The sequence below is a fragment of the Rhineura floridana genome, chromosome 10 (assembly GCF_030035675.1).
Source record: "Rhineura floridana isolate rRhiFlo1 chromosome 10, rRhiFlo1.hap2, whole genome shotgun sequence".
NCBI classification, from domain to species: Eukaryota; Metazoa; Chordata; class Lepidosauria; order Squamata; family Rhineuridae; genus Rhineura; species Rhineura floridana.
The window spans coordinates 11,795,303-11,816,101 of record NC_084489.1 but is presented as its reverse complement, the minus strand read 5'-3'; the positions used below and the strand labels follow the sequence as shown (position 1 = coordinate 11,816,101).

The following is a 20,799-nucleotide window of genomic DNA, read 5'->3' as shown; positions in this document are numbered from 1 at the left end:
AGTCTTCTCCCAATACTTTGGCATCTCATTATCTCATGTGGCCAATGTGTTCTGCAACATGTTGCTAAAGTCTGAGCCATATTACGCTCCCTATCCTAGGTGGGAACTGCTTTGGTATATCCCACTTGATGAGCTATCATCCAAGGAGAAGGGGACTTTGGTCCTTACCTGAAATAAATTTCTCCTGGATGATGGTCCATCAAGCCCACCCCTATGTGGCTCACTTGTAAGTAGCCATGCTTGTTAAACTATGAGGGCATTTGCTTTGCCCTGTTTTTCACAAGATTTTTTCGTCAGCAAGTCTTATTTGTTGCAACTGCATTTGTTCTGTTGCCATTTTTCTTATTTTCCTTCAATACAATTGCTTGTTTTATTTGTTTTCCTATGGTTTTCTCTGTGTGCGTCTTCTTATGTTTCAAGGGAGTAGGTCTTCAATGGTTGTGGCTAGCCTGCAGTTAGGGTCATATCCGACTCATCATGAAAGGACTGGGATGGTCACATGTGTGTGGTGACCCACTCCGAGCAATTCTGCGGTATTTCCTGCCTATGGACGCTAGGTGAAGCCCAGTACCCACTTGATGGACTATCATCCAGGGAGAAACCAATTGGTTCCCCCTTCAGGAAGGGTGGGAGACAGGGGTGTATTTTATCACCCTATTTGTTTAATCTATATGCACAACATACCATACAGAAAGCAGGTTTGGACCAAGATGAAGGAGGTGTGAAAATTGGAGGGAGAAATATCAGTAATTTAAGATATGCAGATGATACCATATAATTAGCAGAAACCAGTAATGATTTGAAACGAATGCTGATGAAAGTTAAAGAGGAAAGCACAAAAGCAGCACTACAGCTGAACGTCAAAAAGACTAAAGTAATGACAACAGAAGATTTATGTAACTTTAAAGTCGACAATGTAGACATTTAATTTGTCAAGGATTATCAATATTGAGACCATAGTTAAGAAATCAGAAGAAGGCTAGAACTGGGGAGGGCAGCTATGAGAGAACTAGAAGAGGTCCTCAAATGCAAAGATGTATCAATGAACACCAAAGTAAGGATCATTCAGACCATGGTATTCCCAATCTCTATGTATGGATGTGAATGTTGGACAATGAAAAAAGTGGGCAAGAGAAGAATCAACTCATTTGAAATGTGATGTTAGAGGAGAGTTTTGTGGATACCACGGACCGTGAAAAAGACAAATAATTGGGTGGTAGAACAAATTAAACCAGAACTGTCACTAGAAGCTAAAATGATGAAACTGAGGTTATCATACTTTGGACACATCATGAGGAGACATGATTCACTAGAAAAGACAATAATGCTGGGAAAAACAGAAGGGAGTATAAAAAGAGGAAGACCAAAGAAGAGATGGATTAATTCCGTGAAGGAAGCCTCAGACCTGAACTTACAAAATTTGAACAGGGTTGTTTATAACAAATGCTATTGGAGGTTGTGATTCATAGAGTCACCGTAAGTCATAAACAACTTGAAGGCACATAACACACACACAGTCTCATGGAATGAGATAGATGAACTTAACTTGGGGCTGCATAATCCCTTGGAAATAGAATATCTGGGTGTAAGATAAGAACATAAGAACATAAGAAGAGCCTGCTGGATCAGGCCACTGGCCCATCTAGTCCAGCATCCTGTTCTCACAGTGGCCAACCAGGTGCCTGGGGAAAGCCCGCAAGCAGGACCTGAGTGCAAGAACAGTCTCCCCTCCTGAGGCTTCCGGCAACTGGTTTTCAGAAGCATGCTGCCTCTGACTAGGGTGGCACAGCACAGCCATCACGGCTAGTAGCCATTGATAGCCTGTCCTCCATGAATTTGTCTAATCTTCTTTTAAAGCCATCCAAGCTGGTGGCCATTACTGCATCTTGTGGGAGCAAATTCCATAGTTTAACTATGTGCTGAATAAAGAAGTACTTCCTTTTGTCTGTCCTGAATCTTCCAACATTCAGCTTCTTGGAATGTCCACGAGTTCTAGTATTATGAGAGAGGGAGAACTTTTCTCTATCCACTTTCTCAATGCCATGCATAATTTTATACACTTCTATCAAGTCTCCTCTGACCCGCCTTTTCTCTAAACTAAAAAGCCCCAAATGCTGCAACCTTTCTCGTAAGGGAGTCGCTCCATCCCCTTGATTATTCTGGTTGCCCTCCTCTGAACCTTTTCCAACTCTATAATATCCTTTTTGAGATGAGGCGACCAGAACTGTACACAGTATTCCAAATGCCGCTGCACCATAGATTTATACAACAGCATTATGATATCGGCTGTTTTATTTTCAATACCTTTCCTAATTATCGCTAGCATGGAATTTGCCTTTTTCACAGCTGCCGCTTCACTGGGTCAACATTTTCATCGTGCTGTCCAGTACAACCCCGAGGTCTCTCTCCTGGTCGGTCACCGCCAGTTCAGACCCCATGAGCATATATGTGAAATTCAGATTTTTTGCTCCAATATGCATAATTTTACACTTGTTTATATTGAATTGCATTTGCCATTTGCCATAAGATGTAGTCTTATTCCTATACACATAGGAATAAGAAAAAGGGGGAGGCTGGATTGAATTTTTGATATTTTATCTTATCTTTAAATCACATCCAGCACTGATTTATATCTGTATAAACTGCACAGAAATCAGTGACTTCACTCTGGATTGGCACTAGCTGAAACTCAGAGTTTAGATTGTTGGTGTAAAATGAATTGTGGTTTTGACAGGGATGCCAAGTACAGCATTTAACAGCACCCAAACGGATATGAATAATGTTTTCTATCATACTGATTTCCTCAACAGTATAAATGCAACTGCTTTGGTTCAGAGTATGTGGTACATCCAGTTGTTAAGCATTTCTGAGTGTCAGAAATAGCATGATTCTTTCAATATGATAATATATATGTTTTTCAGTATTAAAAATGAGGTATGAGATATATTGTCCATCCTTTAATTTTTCCAAAATACTTATCACATAACCAAGCCAATATTGAAATGCATTGAAAGACTAACCACAATTAAACAGGGACCTCTGATATAACAACCATCAGAAACATGGAAATCTGAGAAAAAGTTATATGTGATTAATTCAGATAAAATCCATGCAATTGAGAACAAAAGGAATTGTCTTATTTTAAACCACAAATGTAGCTATTTGCAGATTTTATTTGTGGTATCCTATTAATGAATTACATATGAGATGGCTATATACAATCTCTTCCTTTTATTACCTGATTTCAGGAATTGTTGTAACTATTCATTTCCTTGGTTTTGACATTTAAGTTACTTATCTTGTATGCTGTACCCAACTGAGGTGGTTTTTGTTAGGATCTATGGATTATAATGGTATTTTAGGAATTAAGTGCGTGCTGTAAACACTAAGCAGAAGCAGAAGCAGAAGCAGAAGCAGAAGTTGGTAGAAGTTACACTGAGACTCTGGTATAGGAAAAACAACAAAGTTTATTGTAGGAAATACATTTACATAGAAAAGACCTACATCTGACTAACTAGGTAGGAGATTCTGCAGAAGAGATGCATCTGTGCTCCACCTTAGGGAGCCATGAGGGCAAGAAGAACAAAGGAAGACTGAGATCAGAGAAGGAGCAGGAAAGTACGAGTATCAGAGTACGAGTTTACACTTGGAAGGAAAGGTCAGCTTAGGAGAGAGAGGACAGAACAGTCTAGGAATCTAGGAGGACTTCTCTCTTTCTCTCCACTCCCCATGTAGCACACAATCCCCTCCCAGGCTTCAAGCTGAGTTGCCCTGTCATATTTCCAACAATTTTCCAGAGCTTGGAATAGTTACTTTTTTTGAACTACAAATCCCATCAGCCCCAGCCAGCATGGCCACTGGATTGGGCTGATGGGAGTTGTAGTTCAAAAAAGTAACTTTTCCAAGCTCTGCGAACAGATTGAAAATGTAGCTAAAAGAGTCCTTTGAGCAAGTCATTGCCTAAAGCATGTGATGGGTTTAAAAACAATGCATTTTGATGCACTTAATCAGTATTTTCCATTGGAGAACCTTAACGTTTTTGTGACTGTGATCCTAAGCACACTTACCTGGGAGCACACCCCATGGAGCACAGTGGGACTTACTTGAGTAAGCAAGCATATTACTGGTCTATAACAGGACAGCATAAAGATAAGATCTGTGGAGCACGTTTGAAGAAGTGAAGCAACATTACACAGAGCTTGTTGAAGGTGAAATTTGCTTGTGTGTAGCTGCTGATCCACTGAATGATATTCAGCTCACGCTGAAAATTCAGAGGACTCTGCTCAAATAATTTGTGCTCCGAATGGCTCTTACCTCCTTTGCAAAGAGCAGCCGAAGCTAAGAAATTGCTAAGCACAGCATACTGGAAGTGCATGGAAAGAATTCACTGGGATGACAGACACCGATTGGGATGGCTATGCTTACATCACAGGAAAGGCCTCACAGTGGATGTTTATACCGGAGTATTGATTGCAGGTTATACCACATACTGCGCTTCATACATTTCTATGCTTTCTCGTCATGTGATCCCTTTTTTGTGGTTGGGTACATTTAAAAAATAAATCATTGTGAAGGTAGAAGCCTTCTTGTTTGGGGAGAGACCTAGATCCTAAGAAATGTCAACTCTGACTAAAAATGTTTAATAAGGCATCCCCTAAGGCAAAAATTAGGGGTAAAATAATAACAGCAATTTACCAGAAAACTGAATCTGTATCTGTACCTTAGAGCATATGCTGATGCTTCCTGCAGTTGATCTGGGAGGTGTTCACCTACTTCTGGTCTATATTGAGCAGGCAATATTCCAGTATTCCATCCCTTACTAGATCACTTTTTTTGTCTTTCTTCTGCAGCCTATCTGTTAGAAGCCTGTGTTTTACATACTCATGCCGTCCAAATTATAAAAACACATACTAATAGTTACATATAGCACAACAATGCATTCTAATTTAGCATGTTCACTTTGCAAAACCTTGTAGCTCACAGAGACCTCTTCAGCTGGTACTGGTCTCCATTTTGAATATAATTAAATTGTCACTGATAGAGATGGGGGGAAAATTTGATTCTGTTCATATTTCAAGCTAAATTTACCAAATTCACTCTTTCTGAAACAATACGAGAACTTTGAAATTTGCACTTACCCACATTTTGCAATGCAGTTCGCCAACCAACCAATGTTTACAGAAATGTGTGTATAAGGGGAAAGAGTGCATAAAAATTAATATATGACTGAAAATAACATATAAAATTCATTATATGATGAAACGTTACTTGCAAAAATGTGTACATTAGTCAAAACTGCCTATGAAATGTATTTTATTAGGAGAAATTTGCACTAAAATGCTAGAGAATTTTCATGAAGAATTTTTTTCAAGAAAAACTTGCAAATCGCTGCAGAAATGTGAGAAACGAATATAAGATTGGAAAATGAGAAACTGGGAGAACTGAAATTGACAGTTCCACCCCTTCTTTACCAATGTATGCCTAAATCTCTGTGCCCTGAGCACTTTTTTTACTGTTATTATTGATTGATTGATTGATTGATTGATTGATTGATTGCACTTGTATACCGCCCCATAGCTGAAGCTCTCTGGGCAGTTTACAGCAATTTAAAACACATATTTTAAAAACAATTTAAAACACAATTTTAAAACTTAAAACAATATAAAAACAATTTAAAACACATGCTAAAATGCCTGGGAGAAGTGGAAAGTTTTAGCCTGGTGCCGAAAAGATAACAGTGTTGACGCCAGGCACACCTCATCAGGGAGATTATTCCATAATTTGGGGACCACCACTGGGAAGGCCCTCTCCCTTGTTGCCACCCTCCGAGCTTCCCTTGGAGTAGGCACCCGGAGGAGGGCCTTTGATCTTGAACATAGTGTACAGGTGGGTTCGTATCGGGAGAGGCGTTCCATCAGGTATTGTGGTCCCAAGCCGAGTAAGGCTTTATAGGTCAAAACCAGCATCTTGAATCGAGCTTGGAACCATACAGGCAGCCAATGCAAGCGGGCCAGAATTGGTTTTATATGTTCGGACTGTCTGGTCCCTGTTACCAATCTGGCTGCTGCATTTTGCACAAGCTGCAGTTTCCGAACCATCTTCAAAGCCAGCCCCATGTAGAGTGCATTGCAGTAATCTAATTTGGAGGTTACCAGAGCATGGACAACTGAAGCCAGGTTATCCCTGTCCAGATAGGGATGTATTTGGGCCACCAACTGAAGTTGGTAGAAGGCACTCCGTGCCATCGAGGCTACCTGAGCCTCAAGTGACAGAGATGGTTCTAGGAGAACCCCCAAGCTACGAACCTGCTCCTTCAGGGGGAGCACAACCCCATCCAGGACAGGTTGGACATCCACCATCCAGTCAGAAGAACTACCCACTAGCAGCATCTCAGTCTTGTCTGGATTGAGCCTCAGTTTATTAGCCCTCATCCAGTCCATTGTCACAGCTAGGCACTGGTTCAGCACATTGACAGCCTCACCTGAAGAAGATGAAAAGGAGAAATAGAGCTGCTTGTCATCAGCATACTCCAAAGCCCAAGATGACCGCACCCAACGGTTTCATGTAGATGTTGAACAGCATGGGGGACAGAACTGACCCCTGCGGAACCCCATACTGGAGAGTCCAGGGTGCAGAGTAATGTTCCTCAAGCACCACCTTCTGGAGGCGACCTGCCACGTAGGAGTGGAACCACTGCAATGCAGTCCCTCCCACTCCCAACTCAGCCAGTCTCCCCAGAAGGATACCATGGTCGATGGTATCGAAAGCCGCTGAGAGATCAAGGAGAATCAACAGAGTCACACTCCCCCTGTCTCTCTCCCGACAAAGGTCATCATACAGGGCGACCAAGGCTGTTTCCGTGCCAAAAGCAGGCCTGAAACCCGACTGAAATGGATCCAGATAATCGGTCTCATCCAAGAGTGTCTGGAGCTGGTCTGCAACCACTCATTCCAGGACCTTGCCCAGGAACGGAACATTTGCTACTGGCCTATAGTTATTAAGATTTTCTGGGTCCAGGGAGGGCTTCTTCAGGAGTGGTCCAGGGAGTGCCTCTTTCAGGCAGCCAGGGACCACCCCTTCTGGCAGAGAGGCATTAATCACTTCCCTGGCCCAGCCGGCTGTTCCATCCCTGCTAGCTTTTATTAGCCAAGAAGGGTAAGGATCCAACACAGAAGTGGTTGCACGAACCTGTCCAAGCACCTTGTCAACGTCCTCAAGCTGCACCAACTGAAACTCATCCAAGAAATCGGGACAAGGCTGTGCTCTGCATACCTCACTTAATTCACCTTCTATAACACTGGAGTCTAAGTCCTGGCAGATGCTAAAGATTTTATCCTGGAAGTGCCCTGGGGCCAGAGTGTAATAGCCCCTGGACAATTCTGAAGAGCTCTGCTGGGCAGCAGATTGATGATTTGATAGTGGCAGCAAAATATGCCTCAGCTTACCATAGGCACTTACCAGTGTATAATTGCATCCACTAGGATTATTATTGCTAACGGCTTTCAGCCCCAGCCTGTTCATAGGCTAGTCATATGTGATGCTCTCTGGATGTTGCTGGACTACAACTCCATCAGCCTTGACCATTGGCCATATTGGCTGCAGCTGATGGGGATGTCCACATCTGCAGGGCACCGTGTTGGCTACCCCTGCTTTAAAACATTCAAGGAAACGCCATCACACAAAAATGTATTGCAGAGTTTAAGTTTAAAAATGTGTTAGGAACACATGTTTCCCTTTTCCAAATTGGCACTTACCATGCGGAGGTACGCACAGAAGGGTGGGCAAGTGCCACCCCTGTAAAGTCACTTGCATGTGCATTGCACACCTTGCTCATTTTCTTTGACTTTCATTTGCCACCCCCATACTTTTTCTAGTACTGCCACTAAAACAGATCTACATGCCTCATTTACATGTGCTCTTACCATGATTAAATACAGAGGCTGCAACACTGAAAGCTCTTACTTATAAATAGACTCATTGCCTTCAGAGGGGGTTACTAATGAATAATTAGTTCCACAATTGCAACTACAATCAGGTAAATTATCTGCAGACATAATAGTCATTAATACTGCTTATTTCCCTGTGCAATTAGTGAATATGCTGCAAGGGTCAGGGCTCGTTCTTATGACCTTTTTTGTTTGGAGACTATTAATCCTTATTTATTATAGATTAACAACTCTCCTGGGGCTGCCCTCACAAGTCTGAGGAATCTAGAACTTTGTGTGTTCAATGCTTCTGTTGTTTCTAGAAGCAGCTGGCATCAAAGTTAAATCAATCACATGAAACAACTACTATTGTACAACAACCTCTGCCAAAGTTCACATTTTGTTGTTGTGTTTTGTTTGTGTGTATGTGTGCATGACTAAGGTCCTTCTGTAATGTTTTACTCAGAAATCAGTCTAATTCAGCAATTGTTGTTGTTGTTATGTGCCTTCAAGTCGATTACGATTTATGGCGACCCTATGAATCAGCGACCTCCAAGAGCATCTGTCATGAACCACCTTGTTCAGATCTTGTAAGTTCAGGTCTGTGGCTTCCTTTATGGAATCAATCCATCTCTTGTTTGGCCTTCCTGTTTTTCTACTCCCTTCTGTTTTTCCCAGCATTATTGTCTTTTCTAGTGAATCATGTCTTCTCATGATGTGTCCAAAGTAGGATAACCTCAGTTTCATCATTTTAGCTTCTAGTGACAGTTCTGGTTTAATTTGTTCTAACACGCAATTATTTGTCATTTTCGCTGTCCATGGTATGTGCAAAGCTCTCCTCCAGCACCACATTTCAATAATCCCTTACTATGTCAGCTAAAAGTCTCCTCTTTGCAGGCTCAGCCTTTATTTTTCCTTGTTAGTCGGGTAGTTTGATAAATTAGCCAGTTTCTGCTTTCTAGCAGGGGGCTCTAATTACTGGTTTTCTTCCATATTTTTAAATGAAAATAGTTCTGTAATTTTGCTATAAAAATCAAAAGAAAAAGCTACTGAAAGGAAACCAGTAATTAAAATCATCGGAACAAGGAACACACACTGACTAAGTAAAAAGCAGTTCATAACTAATTCCATAGCTTTGTAGAGCAGGGAATGATAGAACAGAATAAATATGCAAAACAGGAAACATTTTATTGAAGGCACAGTAGCCATTAAAAAATTCAGTAAATGGACAGTTCTCCCAATGGAGAGATGGAGTCCAGAAGAAAGTGGAGTCCAGCAAGGATCAGTATTGGGACCTCTGCTTTTTAACTTGTTAATAAAAGATCTAGAGTTAAGGGTGAGAAGTGAGGTGGCCAAGTTTATGGCTAATACTAATTTTTTCAGGGTCATTAAAACAAACAGGAATTTCAGAAAGCTCCAAAAGGACCTCTCCAAACTGATTAAAAAGGCAGTAAAATGGAAAATGCAAGTCAATGTAAACAAGTGTAAAGTGGTGCATGTTGGGGCAAAAAAAAAATTAATTTCACATATAAGCTCATGGGATTTGAATTGGTGGTACCCAGGAATGAGACTGTGGGGTCATAGCAGTTAGCTCAATAAAGATGTTGACTTTGTGTGTGGCAGCTGTGAAAAAGGCAAAATCCATCCTCAGGATCATTAGGAAAGGAACTGAAAATAAAACTGCTGATATCATAATGCTGTTATACAAATCTATGATGCAACCACATTTGGACAACTGTGCACAGTTCTGGTCACCTAACCTCAAAACGGCTATTGTACACTTCAGAAAGTTTCAGAAAAGGGCAACCAGAATGATCAAGCGACTCTTCTATGAGGAAAGGTTGCAGCATTTGGGGCTTTTTAGTTTAGAGAAAATACAAGTAAGGGGTGACACGACAAAAGTATATAAAATTATGCATGGCATGGAGAAAGATACAGAAAAGTTTTTCCCTTGTCTCTCATAACACTAGAAATGGTGGACATCCAATCAGGACTGGTTCTAAAGGGCGGCAAGGCGGGACACTGGCCCGAGGGCCCCTCTGCTCACCCTCCACGATCTGCTGCAGCAGCCGCAGATCGCAGGGCAGGAGCTTCCACCTGCCCGCATTCGCTCACCCCGCCTACCTGTCTCCTGCCTTTAAGCATTGCCCTTAATGAAGATGGCGGCCAAGGTTTCCCTAAGGTGCTGAAGCCCCTGCCACCATCTTGGTTGATGGCAGAGATGCGTGCACACAGCACGCATGAGTGCCATCAACCAAGATGGCGGTGGAGGCTTCATCCCATTAGGGAAACCATGGCCACCATCTTGGTTAATGGCAATGCTAAAAGACAGGCAACAGGTAGGTGGGGGAGCATGGGGGGCTGCACATGTAGGCGCAGACGTGCACACACATGCACACACCAGGGCCTGGGGAAAACTGACGCCCAAGGGCCCCGGCATGCCTGGGGCCAGCCCTGCATCCAATGAAGCTGAATATTGGAATATTCTGGACAGAGAAAATAAAGTACTTCTTCATGCAGCACATAGTTAAACTGTGGGATTCGCTCCCACATGAGTCAGTAGTGGCCAGCAACTTGGATGGCTTTAAGAGAGGATTGTGAGGCAAATGCGGGATGCAGCCCCCTCTAGCAATGAGAATAAAACAGCCAAGTAGTATTTATGGGTGAAAATAGGACATGACTTTATTGGATTATAGCAAGAGGCTGGACTGCGACAGGGCTGTGGCTTTCTAGAGGCCTGCCCCACCCCCTTCTGTGAGCTCTTATGGGATCACCCAGGACTACAGACAGTGCCATGATAGCTGGAACAAGAACTGGAGAAACATCCCCTGCCTATTGCTGCCTGGGTCTGTGAACCACCTTCACAATGCCCCCCTGTGCTTACAAGCATGGGGCTAGGATTTAGACAAATTCCATGGAAGATAAAGCTATCAATGGCTTCTAGCCATGATGGCTATCCTGTGCTCCATAGTCGGAGGTGGTATGCTTCCAAATACCAGTGGCTGGAAACCCTAAGAGGGGAGCGTGCTCTTGTGCTCAGGTTCTGCTTGCAGACTTCCCATAGGCATCTAATTGGCTACTGTGAGAACAGGATGCTGGACTAGATGGGCTACTGGCTTGCCTGTCCACAGTGAAGATGCTGGCATTCAGCTGCATGCGATAATTGAAAGTAAAGTGTCTGAAAAGCCCAGGAGGATAACACAGAAAACATTGGAATGCAATGATTTGGCAAGAATATCTAAATGCTCTCTAAAAAAATGAGTGACCAGTTCCACAGAAATGTAGAAATAAGCTAAGTTTCTAGCCATCATGGTGTTATAAACGTCCCTTACAATTAAAATGTCTGCTAAAACCTTCTATAGGTTGAAAACTACAAATCCTTTTATTCCACTTTTACTTGGACATCAAACTGGGACATTTACATACTTAAAATCTCATAAATATAATCTGGTTGAATTATTTTGACAGGCAGATTAATAATTCTGAATTTTCACAGTAAAGGCCTTGGTTGAAAATCTGGTGAGAAATTGTTTATGATACACAGCATAGAGAAAAATATATGAAAAGATTCAGAGAGTTAAAGTTACTTGCCAGGTACAGAAACTAATTTTGCTGGAGAAGAAACTCCTCTGCTAAGGACAGCTATCTGTGGGAGATGCTCTAGATGTGGATTTCCTGCTGTGAGCAGGGGGTTGGACTCGATGGCCTACAAGGCCCCTTCCAAGTCTATGATTCTATGATTCTATTCTAAGTATTGTGTTGCATTATGCCACATGACACAACATAATACTGCTGGTGTACCACCCATCGTGCTGCTCAGCAACCTCTTTATCTGAACTGACAAAGGTGGTCTCATGGGTGCTGTTGGACTTCAATATACAAGAGAGTACCCTGAACGGCCATCTTGGGACTTCATGGCCTCCATCACAGTCATGGGGCACAGTCAGTTTGTCACTGGTTCCATATACACAACAGGACACTCTGAATTTGTTCTTTGCCTCATGGTGTGAGAGTGATGATCTGGAATAGAGGGAATTGAAATAACCTTGTTGTCATATTCAGACCATTGTCTGGTGAAGTTTGCACTTAGAGCAGCAATCTCCCCTTGCAGTGGTGGGGCACCCATTAAGATGGTCCACTCCCGGAGGCCTGTAGAATCTGAGGGATTCCTGAGTGCTCTGCGAGATTTCCTGGTAGATGGGCCTAAACTGGACTGTCAGCACTTTGTCTCAGTTGTGGAATAGGTCATTGACACAATAACTCCTCAGTGCCCTCTCTAATCCTGCAAAGCCCACTCTGCTTCTCTGGGGAGTTGCAAGCAATGAAGCAGGTCAGATGATGGCTAGAGAGGAAATGACATAAGACTCACTGCAAAGATAATATATCCAGACCCAGCGACAGCATAGGGTTGTACCTATTGCATGGCAGTGAAAGCTACAAAGGAATACTTCCAGCAGCACTTTTCTGAGTGGTGCAGGGTTTATTGACAATTGCCCCAATAAATAGGGTGCTGGAAGCATCAGAAACCTGCTGTGTGACACGTTCGCTAGGCAATTGCCCACTTGAATGCCATTTAGGGACTGAGGAGAGATTTGATTTTCTCTGTGTTTTACTGAGAAACTATCTAAGTCACACTTTTGGAACCAATACAAGACCTGAAAAACAATTATCTTTTGAAATGGACATTTCTCTTCATTTTGCTATGCAGTTCTCCAACCAAAAAAAAGGGTACAAAAATGCATATTTTAGAAGAAAGTGAAATGCATACATTAGTGAAAATAACATACAAAAATGCATCATATTACGGAAATTTTCTTGCAAAATGTATATATTTATTAGTCAAAACTGCATACAAAAATGTGTCTATTAGGAAAAATTCACACTAAAATACTGATGAATTCTCATGAGGTTTTGTAAATCACAAATTACTGTGCAAATGTGGAGAACTGAGTTTAAGATTGGAAAAATGAGCAGCTAAACTTGACAGTCATTCATCTTTAATGCCATTTTTGCAATAAGTCTGGTGGAGGCATCCAAAGCAAATCTAGTCTGATTTCACGGGATCAGTTTTAGCTTTTGAAGCCTGAGGATGAGGATAAGGTGTTCGTAGTTGTGCATGCTCCTTTTATCATTGTCCATCATGACTGCTTTGAGTGAGTGGGTCCAAGGTATAGTAAACACCTTGTTGCATGAAGGAGCAATGAATAGGCTGTCGCATCATGTGGCAGCTCCTGAAAAATACGCACTATGGACAGGAGGCTTATAAGAACTACCACTCACTCACAAATGTCCCCTTTCTGGGGGAAGGTGCTCAAGACACCCAGTTCTATTTCTCTGTTACAACTGAATCAGCCTGGATGCAGTGGTGGGCTGGATGAGGGCCAATAAATTAGAAATGAATCCTGACAAGAGAAGAGACACTGTGAGTAGGTGGTTCCTGGGTCCAGGAATTAGACAAGTCACCTGTTCTGGATGGGATTGTACCCTTCCTTAAGGAACAGGTGCATAGTCTGGGAATATCCCCAGATCCATCATTGTCACTAGAGGCCCAAGTGGCCATAATGGCTTGAGTGCCTTTTTCTCTCTTTGATGGTACACCAGCTGCAACTGTACCTAGACGAGGATAGCCTAGTGACAGTGATCCATATGTAGGTAATCTCAAAATGGGATTACTGTAATGTACTTTATATGAGGCTGCCCTTAAGGCTGGTCCAGAAACTGCAGTTTATGCAAAATGCAGCCGTTTGGCTGAAGGAATGCCTTCACCCATATAGACAAATCCTTGCCTGACTGTTGACACCTCAAGATGAGACCCTCCTAGTGGTGCTGCAGCCTGTGGAAATCTATCTTGTAGCAGCTAGGGGGAGGGTCTTTTTTGTTGGGGCCCCTTAAATAAAGCAAGCATCGACTCTGATGAGTTTTTTCTCCTAAAAACATATTTATTCACCCAAGCCTTTGCTCGTCATCCCAAGCCAAAGCTACTGTAGCTGTTGCTATATTTACTATATTTCTCTCGATTCTAATGGACTGCTTAGAATTTTTGAATGAAGGGCAGTATTAAAATGTTTTAAATGAAATATATCAGTAATAAACAAACACATACCCACACACTTGTATTCTTTGTGTCCCTTTTCATACAGCAGCTTGTGCCTGCCATTTGGAATGAGGGACATGCCATTCAGCAAAAGCATGAAGAAGAGCATGCAGGTTAAGGAAGGGGATGTCTTCCAACGCATTCTCATTCTGGAAGAAAAACCATAGGGAAAGGGTGGAAACTATTCAAAATTAGCATGGACACAACGGAAATTCCTAAGGTGTCATGCACAGTAGTCATTCATTCTCATCAGGAGAGAGTGCAAAGCTTATAGGAAAACCTAGCAATTAATACAATTCTACTCTCTCTAAGTGCGAGGCAAAATGTGTGGATTTAATCTTACTTGAATCCAGGCCCGCATAAAGTGTGGCTCGCTCAGCCCACCAGCCACATACTGTGGCTTGCTTGATGGTTGTCTGTTTTTGCAGTTTTAGGCAAGCAGCCTAAACACATGAGCTTTATTGGGCTATTGGTGATCTGCCAAATGTGGTGACAGGGCCTTGGCTGCTTATAAGTGGAGCAGACTGATTTTAGCCTCTGAAGAAAAATAATAGTGTGTAGATTTATAAGCAAATCTGTGAACCTCATCAGTGTCTCAGTAATAATGCCTGGGCTCAGTTCAAGATGCTGTTTTTCACTTTTGAAGCCTTAATGGCTTGGGACCTGGGCACCTTAGGAACTGCTTTTTTCTGTCTGTTCCTCCCTACATGTTCCAATCATTATCCATATCCCTTGACCTTAGCAGAAACATATTATTAAAGAAAACATATTAAAAGCAATTCTAACACAGACACAGACTGGGATAGGTCTCAATTTAAAAGGCTTGTTGAAATAAATAACACTGTCATTATTTGATGGACCTGCAGAGATAGTAATCTCCCTGTTTCATCTACAAAATCCTTTAACTGGTGCTCAAGAAAATTCACTTGGGTAGATTCACAAAACCCTTCCTAGCCACCTATTTGGGTGGTGGTGGTTAGGGACCAATTTTGGGGCCATGGTTTGGATCCTTTACTAGAACAAGATCTTGTAAACCCTCATCTGGAAATGCCTACAGACATTTGCCTCATAAAAAAAGAAATCCACCTTCTGCCTCTTCTTACATATTCTCCTGACCACCTCTTTCACTGGGGCCTTGGGAAAGTCCTTTTCAACCTACATGTCTCCCTCAGAGAAGAGATACGGCAAGCATTCTCATCATGACAAAGTAAAATTGTTTGAGTTTCTCCAAAAGCAACTAAGAGAAAATGGAGAAGCATCTAAATACTTGTTCTGGGTGATATTTGAAGGACAAATTCTGATGAGAGTGATCGTAAGGAAGCAAAGAGTTGTGTTTGATCTCTAGCATGGAATCTGGTGCAGATTGAACATGGTGGCTTTGTCTCTGTGGCAAGTCATTTTTGTGCAGCAGCTCACAGCACTTTTTTGTCCACTGTGATGATGAGTGAGAAGACTGTCTGATTGGAATACTGAGCCACTGCACACAAATGGCTAATTATGTCAAGAGAGTTAGTACAGTTCCCAAGAGAAAGCCATATTATACAGCCACAAGAGTGGCTGTATACTATAGTCAGCATGGATTTTTCACATTCCACAATGTTAAATTGAAAATACCCCCATGCCATTCTGATGCTTCCCATAAGTTCATTTCAAAACAAACCTTAGAAAACTTATAGAAACTCTTGTTTAACAACCCTCTTAAGTTTTCATGGCAATACACAAAACAGTCAGAGAGAATCAAGAGTTCAAAGTGTAAAAAGAGCAAGAACAAAACCAGACCCCTTTTGGACTTTTTTCTGTCAGAGTTCTCATAATCTTTTGAAATTCATTAAAAATCAGCCACATTCACAGAGTACCTGTAATCCTATTACTGACCTTGCTCCATACTCTGACCTTTATCTTCTGCAATTTAAAGGTTAAAAAAATGTCTGGCTGATTTTTAATTAATTTAATAAATTTAGCATTGAAGTCAATAATAACTTTGGGCATGCTCAGTAAGAACCAACTGTCAGTGTTCTAAAAGCCAGATTCACAACTGCTTGGCTGGCCTAATCAGGGGCCACACCTACACCAGACCTTTATTTCACTTGAGACAGCCATGGCTTCCCCCAAAGAATCCTGGGAAGTGTAGTTTGTGAAGGGTGATGAGAGGAAACTCCTATTCCCTTGACAGAGCTCCAGTGGCCAGAATGGTTTAACAGTCAGCCGCTCTGATTGAAGCTCTGTGAAGGGAACAGGGCATCACCTAGCAATTTTCAGCACCCTTCACTAACTACACTTCCCAGGATTCTTTGAGGGAAGCCATGACGGTCTAAAGTGGATAAAGAGCTGGTGTGGATGCAGCCAGGGACAGCTTTGGTTGAAATTTGAGTGGGAGGCTACATGTGCCTGCTGTAGAATAAAAAGGTGGGGAAAATGCTGAAAAAGAATGATACTGTTCACAACGTTTTCCTTTTGGAAAGGAAAGGGGTTTCCCCTCTCCCAGTGCCCACCCATCCTCCTCCCGTCCCCCTTCCTCCTTCCCCCTCCCCTCCCTGCCCTCTTCCTCCCCTCCCTGCCCCTCCCCCAGGTCAGTTTCACCTATCCTAAGCATGATTACCCAGGAGTAAATCTCACTGAACTCAGAAGGCATGCATATGATCAAACCTGCCCTCCCCTCTTCCTCCCTCCTATCTCCTTCCTCTTGCCTCTTCCCTCCCCCTTCCTTCACCCCTCCCTTCTCCTCCCTCATCCCCTTCCAATCCCCTCCCTCCCCCTCTTCCTCCTCCCTCTCCCCCATGCCCTCACCCCACCTCTCCTCCTCCCCCATGGTCAGTTTTACCTATCCTAAGCATGATTGCAAGGGAGTAAATCCGACTGAACTCAATAAGCATGCAAATAATCAGACCTGCCTTTCCCCTCCTTCCCCTCTCCTCTCCTCTCCTCTCCTCTCCCTTCCTCTTCCCCTCCCCTCTTCCTTCTTGCTCATCCTCTGCCCACTCCAGGCCTCCCCCCCATGGTCAGTTTTACCTATCCTAAGCATGATTGCACAGGAGTAAATCCCACTGACCTCAATAAACATGCAAATGATCAAACCTGCCCCCTCCCCCCTGCTCCCCTCCCCCTCCTCCCTGCTCCCCTCCCCCTCCTCCCTGCTCCCCTCCCCCTCCTCCCTCCTCCCCTCCCCCTCCTCCCTGCTCCCCTCCCCTCCTCCCTGCTCCCCTCCTCCTCCTTCCTGCTTCCCTCCCCCTCCTCCCCTCCCCATCCCCTGTGGTCAGTTTCACCAATCCTAAGCATGATTGCATGGGAATAAATCCCATTGAACTCATGCAAATGATCAATCCATTCTCAGCAAACTTGCACAGGATCCCATTTGTTACCTCCCAGATTAAAAAGCAGAGAAATTCACTAACAGGCAAAAACCGTTGTGGTTTAAGAACGTACCTATAGCCAACAGATATTTCTATCAAACTTTAAAAAGCAGGGAAATTGAGCAGCTATAGTGAATGCACCGGGGTGCAGGAAACCTGACCTCCTCTCTGAGATATTGTACTGCTCTACAAATTTGTCAAAATCCAAACACCATTTGGGTTGGTCTTTCACAGGCCAATCCACTTCCTGTGCAACTTGGAAGAATTTGGTAACATGTGCCTCTGAGTATATGGTGAGTGGTGGCGACACCTGCAATCAGCCCAAATAACAGAAACAAGGCATGTGCTGTGCTGATCTTGTTTTAGCAAGGAGGAAGCAACAATATTAAAACAGTTGATATAGTTTAGATAGTCACTTTAAATGTTTGATTTACTTTGCAATTTTAGTGAAGTTTCCTTTAGTAAATCATTTTCTTTTGCTTCTGTTTCTGTGAATATGTGAAGTACAGCAACACTTTGCAACACTAAAAAAAGCTCCAAAAACAATTGTGGAATAATGGCACTGACTGTTCTGCAGAATAGTTCCCAGTGGACTTTAGGATTGTCTCAGCTTCCATAAGATAAAACAGTGGGAGGTGAAATATATTCCAGTTAAATTCTAGGTGTGCTCTATGTTTTTAATTGACCATGCCCATCCTTAAGTGAAGTGAAGTGGTTTAAGCATAGCAGGCTGAAAACATGAATCTTGGGCAGGCCAAGTTTGTTTTTTTCCAACAGCTAGATTGATTGCTTAAGTAGCAACACATTGTAATCAATCTGATTTTACGTCAAACTGTAGTTTCAGATTCAACGGTTAATGCACCCAAAATAGAAATAGAGCATAACCTCCAGGTTGAAACACAAAAGGCTGTCTTTCACCATCATATGACATTGACCAATAAAAAGGCTTTGAAATTAATAAAAATAAAGTTGACACAGATTTCTAGTATGAATAATGAGAGAAATATAATTTTCTAGGTTAGATTCTCTGTAGAAACAGTAGTAACACAGAATATAATCAAAGTAAGAAGAACACCAACAAACATACATAAATGTAATTCTCCATCTTTGGAGATGGCAGATGATGCCACCACTCACCATATGCTCAGAGGCATATACCAAGTTCTTCCAAGCTACACAGCAAGTGAATTGGACTGTGAAACACCAACCCAAATTGTGTTTGCATTTTTACACATTTGTAGGGCAGTACAATATCTCAGAGAGGAGGTCAGGTCTCCTGCTCCCCTGGTGCATTCACTATATCTGCCCAATTTCCCTGCTTTTTAAAATTTGAAAGAAATTTATGTTGGGTATAGGTACGTTCTTAAACCGCAAGGTTTTTTGCCTATGAGTGAATATGTGCACTAAGCCCCAATCAAGATTCACAGTGGAAAGGATCCACAACAAAGCCCCCACTGTCATTCTTTTCTACATCACCAGAAGAGGCCTTTTTCATCCTTGGGAAAACATTGCTGTAGAGAACTATGCTCCTGACTCAGGAGAAAATGCTATCCTCACTTATTACTTTTAGCTTCCCTCCTTGCAAACTTGGATATGGTTGCATGCACTACACTAGCCATGGGATCTCAGACTACGTGCAGCAGCAGTTGTCTCTAGCAAAGGTAACCACAAAGCAGTTGCTAGATTCGGATGCAAAATGAACACCGCTAGGGTTGCCACATTTTTTTCTGGCAAGACCCCTGTATCTTTCGCAGCTGCAGTGACAGGCAGAAACTTTACCATACACTGCATCTTTGTGTCTGTGACAGCTGTAGATTTTTGCTCTCAGAAGCCCTGCTTAAGAGCCAAAGAGGTGGCAATTTTAAAAACAGCTACAGCTGCCAACCACAAAACAGAACAAACACTGCGTGCCTTACCAGTACTTTCTGTAGCTCGATCTCCTAGATGAAGCCCCGTGAGGAGAGGAGTCTCTCACAGAAACTAGCTCTGTCTTGGTTTTCCTCTTCCTCTTTTCTTAATAAGTGTGGTGCGATTAGCATGGAGGTGGGACTAGGCAGCAAAGTTCACATTTTAATATTTTTTTCCATAAGCTCATTCAGCTGAAACAAAAACGTGAGGAAAGAGAAGTCCACCCACATTACCTAATATGGGTACAAAGAGATAAGAGTTTGCTGACTGGTTGAAAATGGACCTTACACCTTGATCCTATGGACCTGCAGGCATATCAGCAGTAATGTGTGGAACAGCAGCTGAAGCATGCGCTTACTTATTTACTCATACGCAAAAACAATGTATCTCCTCTGCCTTTTGGCCCTCAAAAGGGCTCCCAGGTGGTTTACCAATATAGATAATCAAATGCAATAAAAAGAGACAGCAAGCACTTGCATGGAAAGGATGTCACAGCTAGCACACTCTTCCCCACTTACCAACATATTTATATCCCTGGTCAGCAACTAGTTTCCCTGGAGTGCCACATTGAGATTGGAGTAGTAGATCAAGCGCCGAGGCTTCAATGCTTCCCCCCAAGAGGCCTTGTTCTAAGTCCTGTTCCTGCAGGTGTCATTCCCTCTGGGCTGGCACACAGGAGTTGGGCAGGTGATATCCTTTGGAGGGGTCAGATTCTGCCCAGGGATCTCCAGTTGCTGACCTTATCTATACCTTCCCCTACCACCTTCTGAGCCTAGTGCATCCTTCTCCTGTTTGTCATCAGATTCTTAAGATGCCTCAGAAGTGTGTGGAAGAAACTGCCTCTACAGCAGGAGTCAGTGAGGCACCATAAACAGCACTGTGACTGCCAGTACCTCCTGTGGTGACCACGAAAGATGTCAGTAAATGCATCCCCTCAAAAATCCACAACGCATGAGAAATGGTTTGATCTTCCTGCTCAGTTTCTGTTTGCACTGGCTCAGCCTACACTGAAAATGTCTCCTTAAACATGCCCATATTTTTTTATTTCTAAACAAAAATAAATTTTACTGTAGTTCAAATGCCATACACGTTTTAGAATCAGTTTTAAATAATAGGGTACATAATAACACATAAAAAGTACTTACTGCAGTTCTAATAAAGTTAAAGAATTAAATTAACAAACATTTTCAACAATTATGTTGTAAGAATATACATCAAGTATGAACAATTCTGCTTAAAACAGATCAAAACCATATTGTCCTTTTGGAAGCAGTAATTTGACAAAATTGCACAAATGGGAACCATATTATTACTTTCAGTTCCTGATGTTCTTGTTCTTAAGTAATATGTTAATTTACTCATGAGTGAAAATTCCCAGATCTTACAAAGCCATTCTTCACCATGTAGTAATACAAAAGCTTTCCAGTTTTGTGCAAACGACATGCTTGCTGCTGCGTTCATGTAAAAGAGAAGTTCAGTATGATCCTTTTTAAATTAACTTGACTATATTTATAGTTTAGTA

At 42.4% G+C, this 20,799-nt stretch overlaps 1 protein-coding gene across 4 annotated transcripts in view; it reads right to left on the bottom strand.

Annotated features, from left to right (window-relative positions):
- AOAH (acyloxyacyl hydrolase) overlaps window positions 1-19,488 on the bottom strand; it is a 152,010-nt gene extending 132,522 nt beyond the window's left edge. For all 4 annotated transcript variants that reach the window (XM_061585978.1, XM_061585980.1, XM_061585981.1 and 1 more), the window contains exons 1-2: window positions 19,286-19,488; window positions 14,029-14,168 (exon numbers count right to left, since the gene is read on the bottom strand). In XM_061585978.1, the coding sequence (XP_061441962.1) occupies window positions 14,029-14,167 (139 nt within the window). In that variant the 5' untranslated portion in view covers window position 14,168; window positions 19,286-19,488. The remainder of the gene's footprint in view (window positions 1-14,028; window positions 14,169-19,285) is intronic.
- Window positions 19,489-20,799: the final 1,311 nt, after the last annotated feature.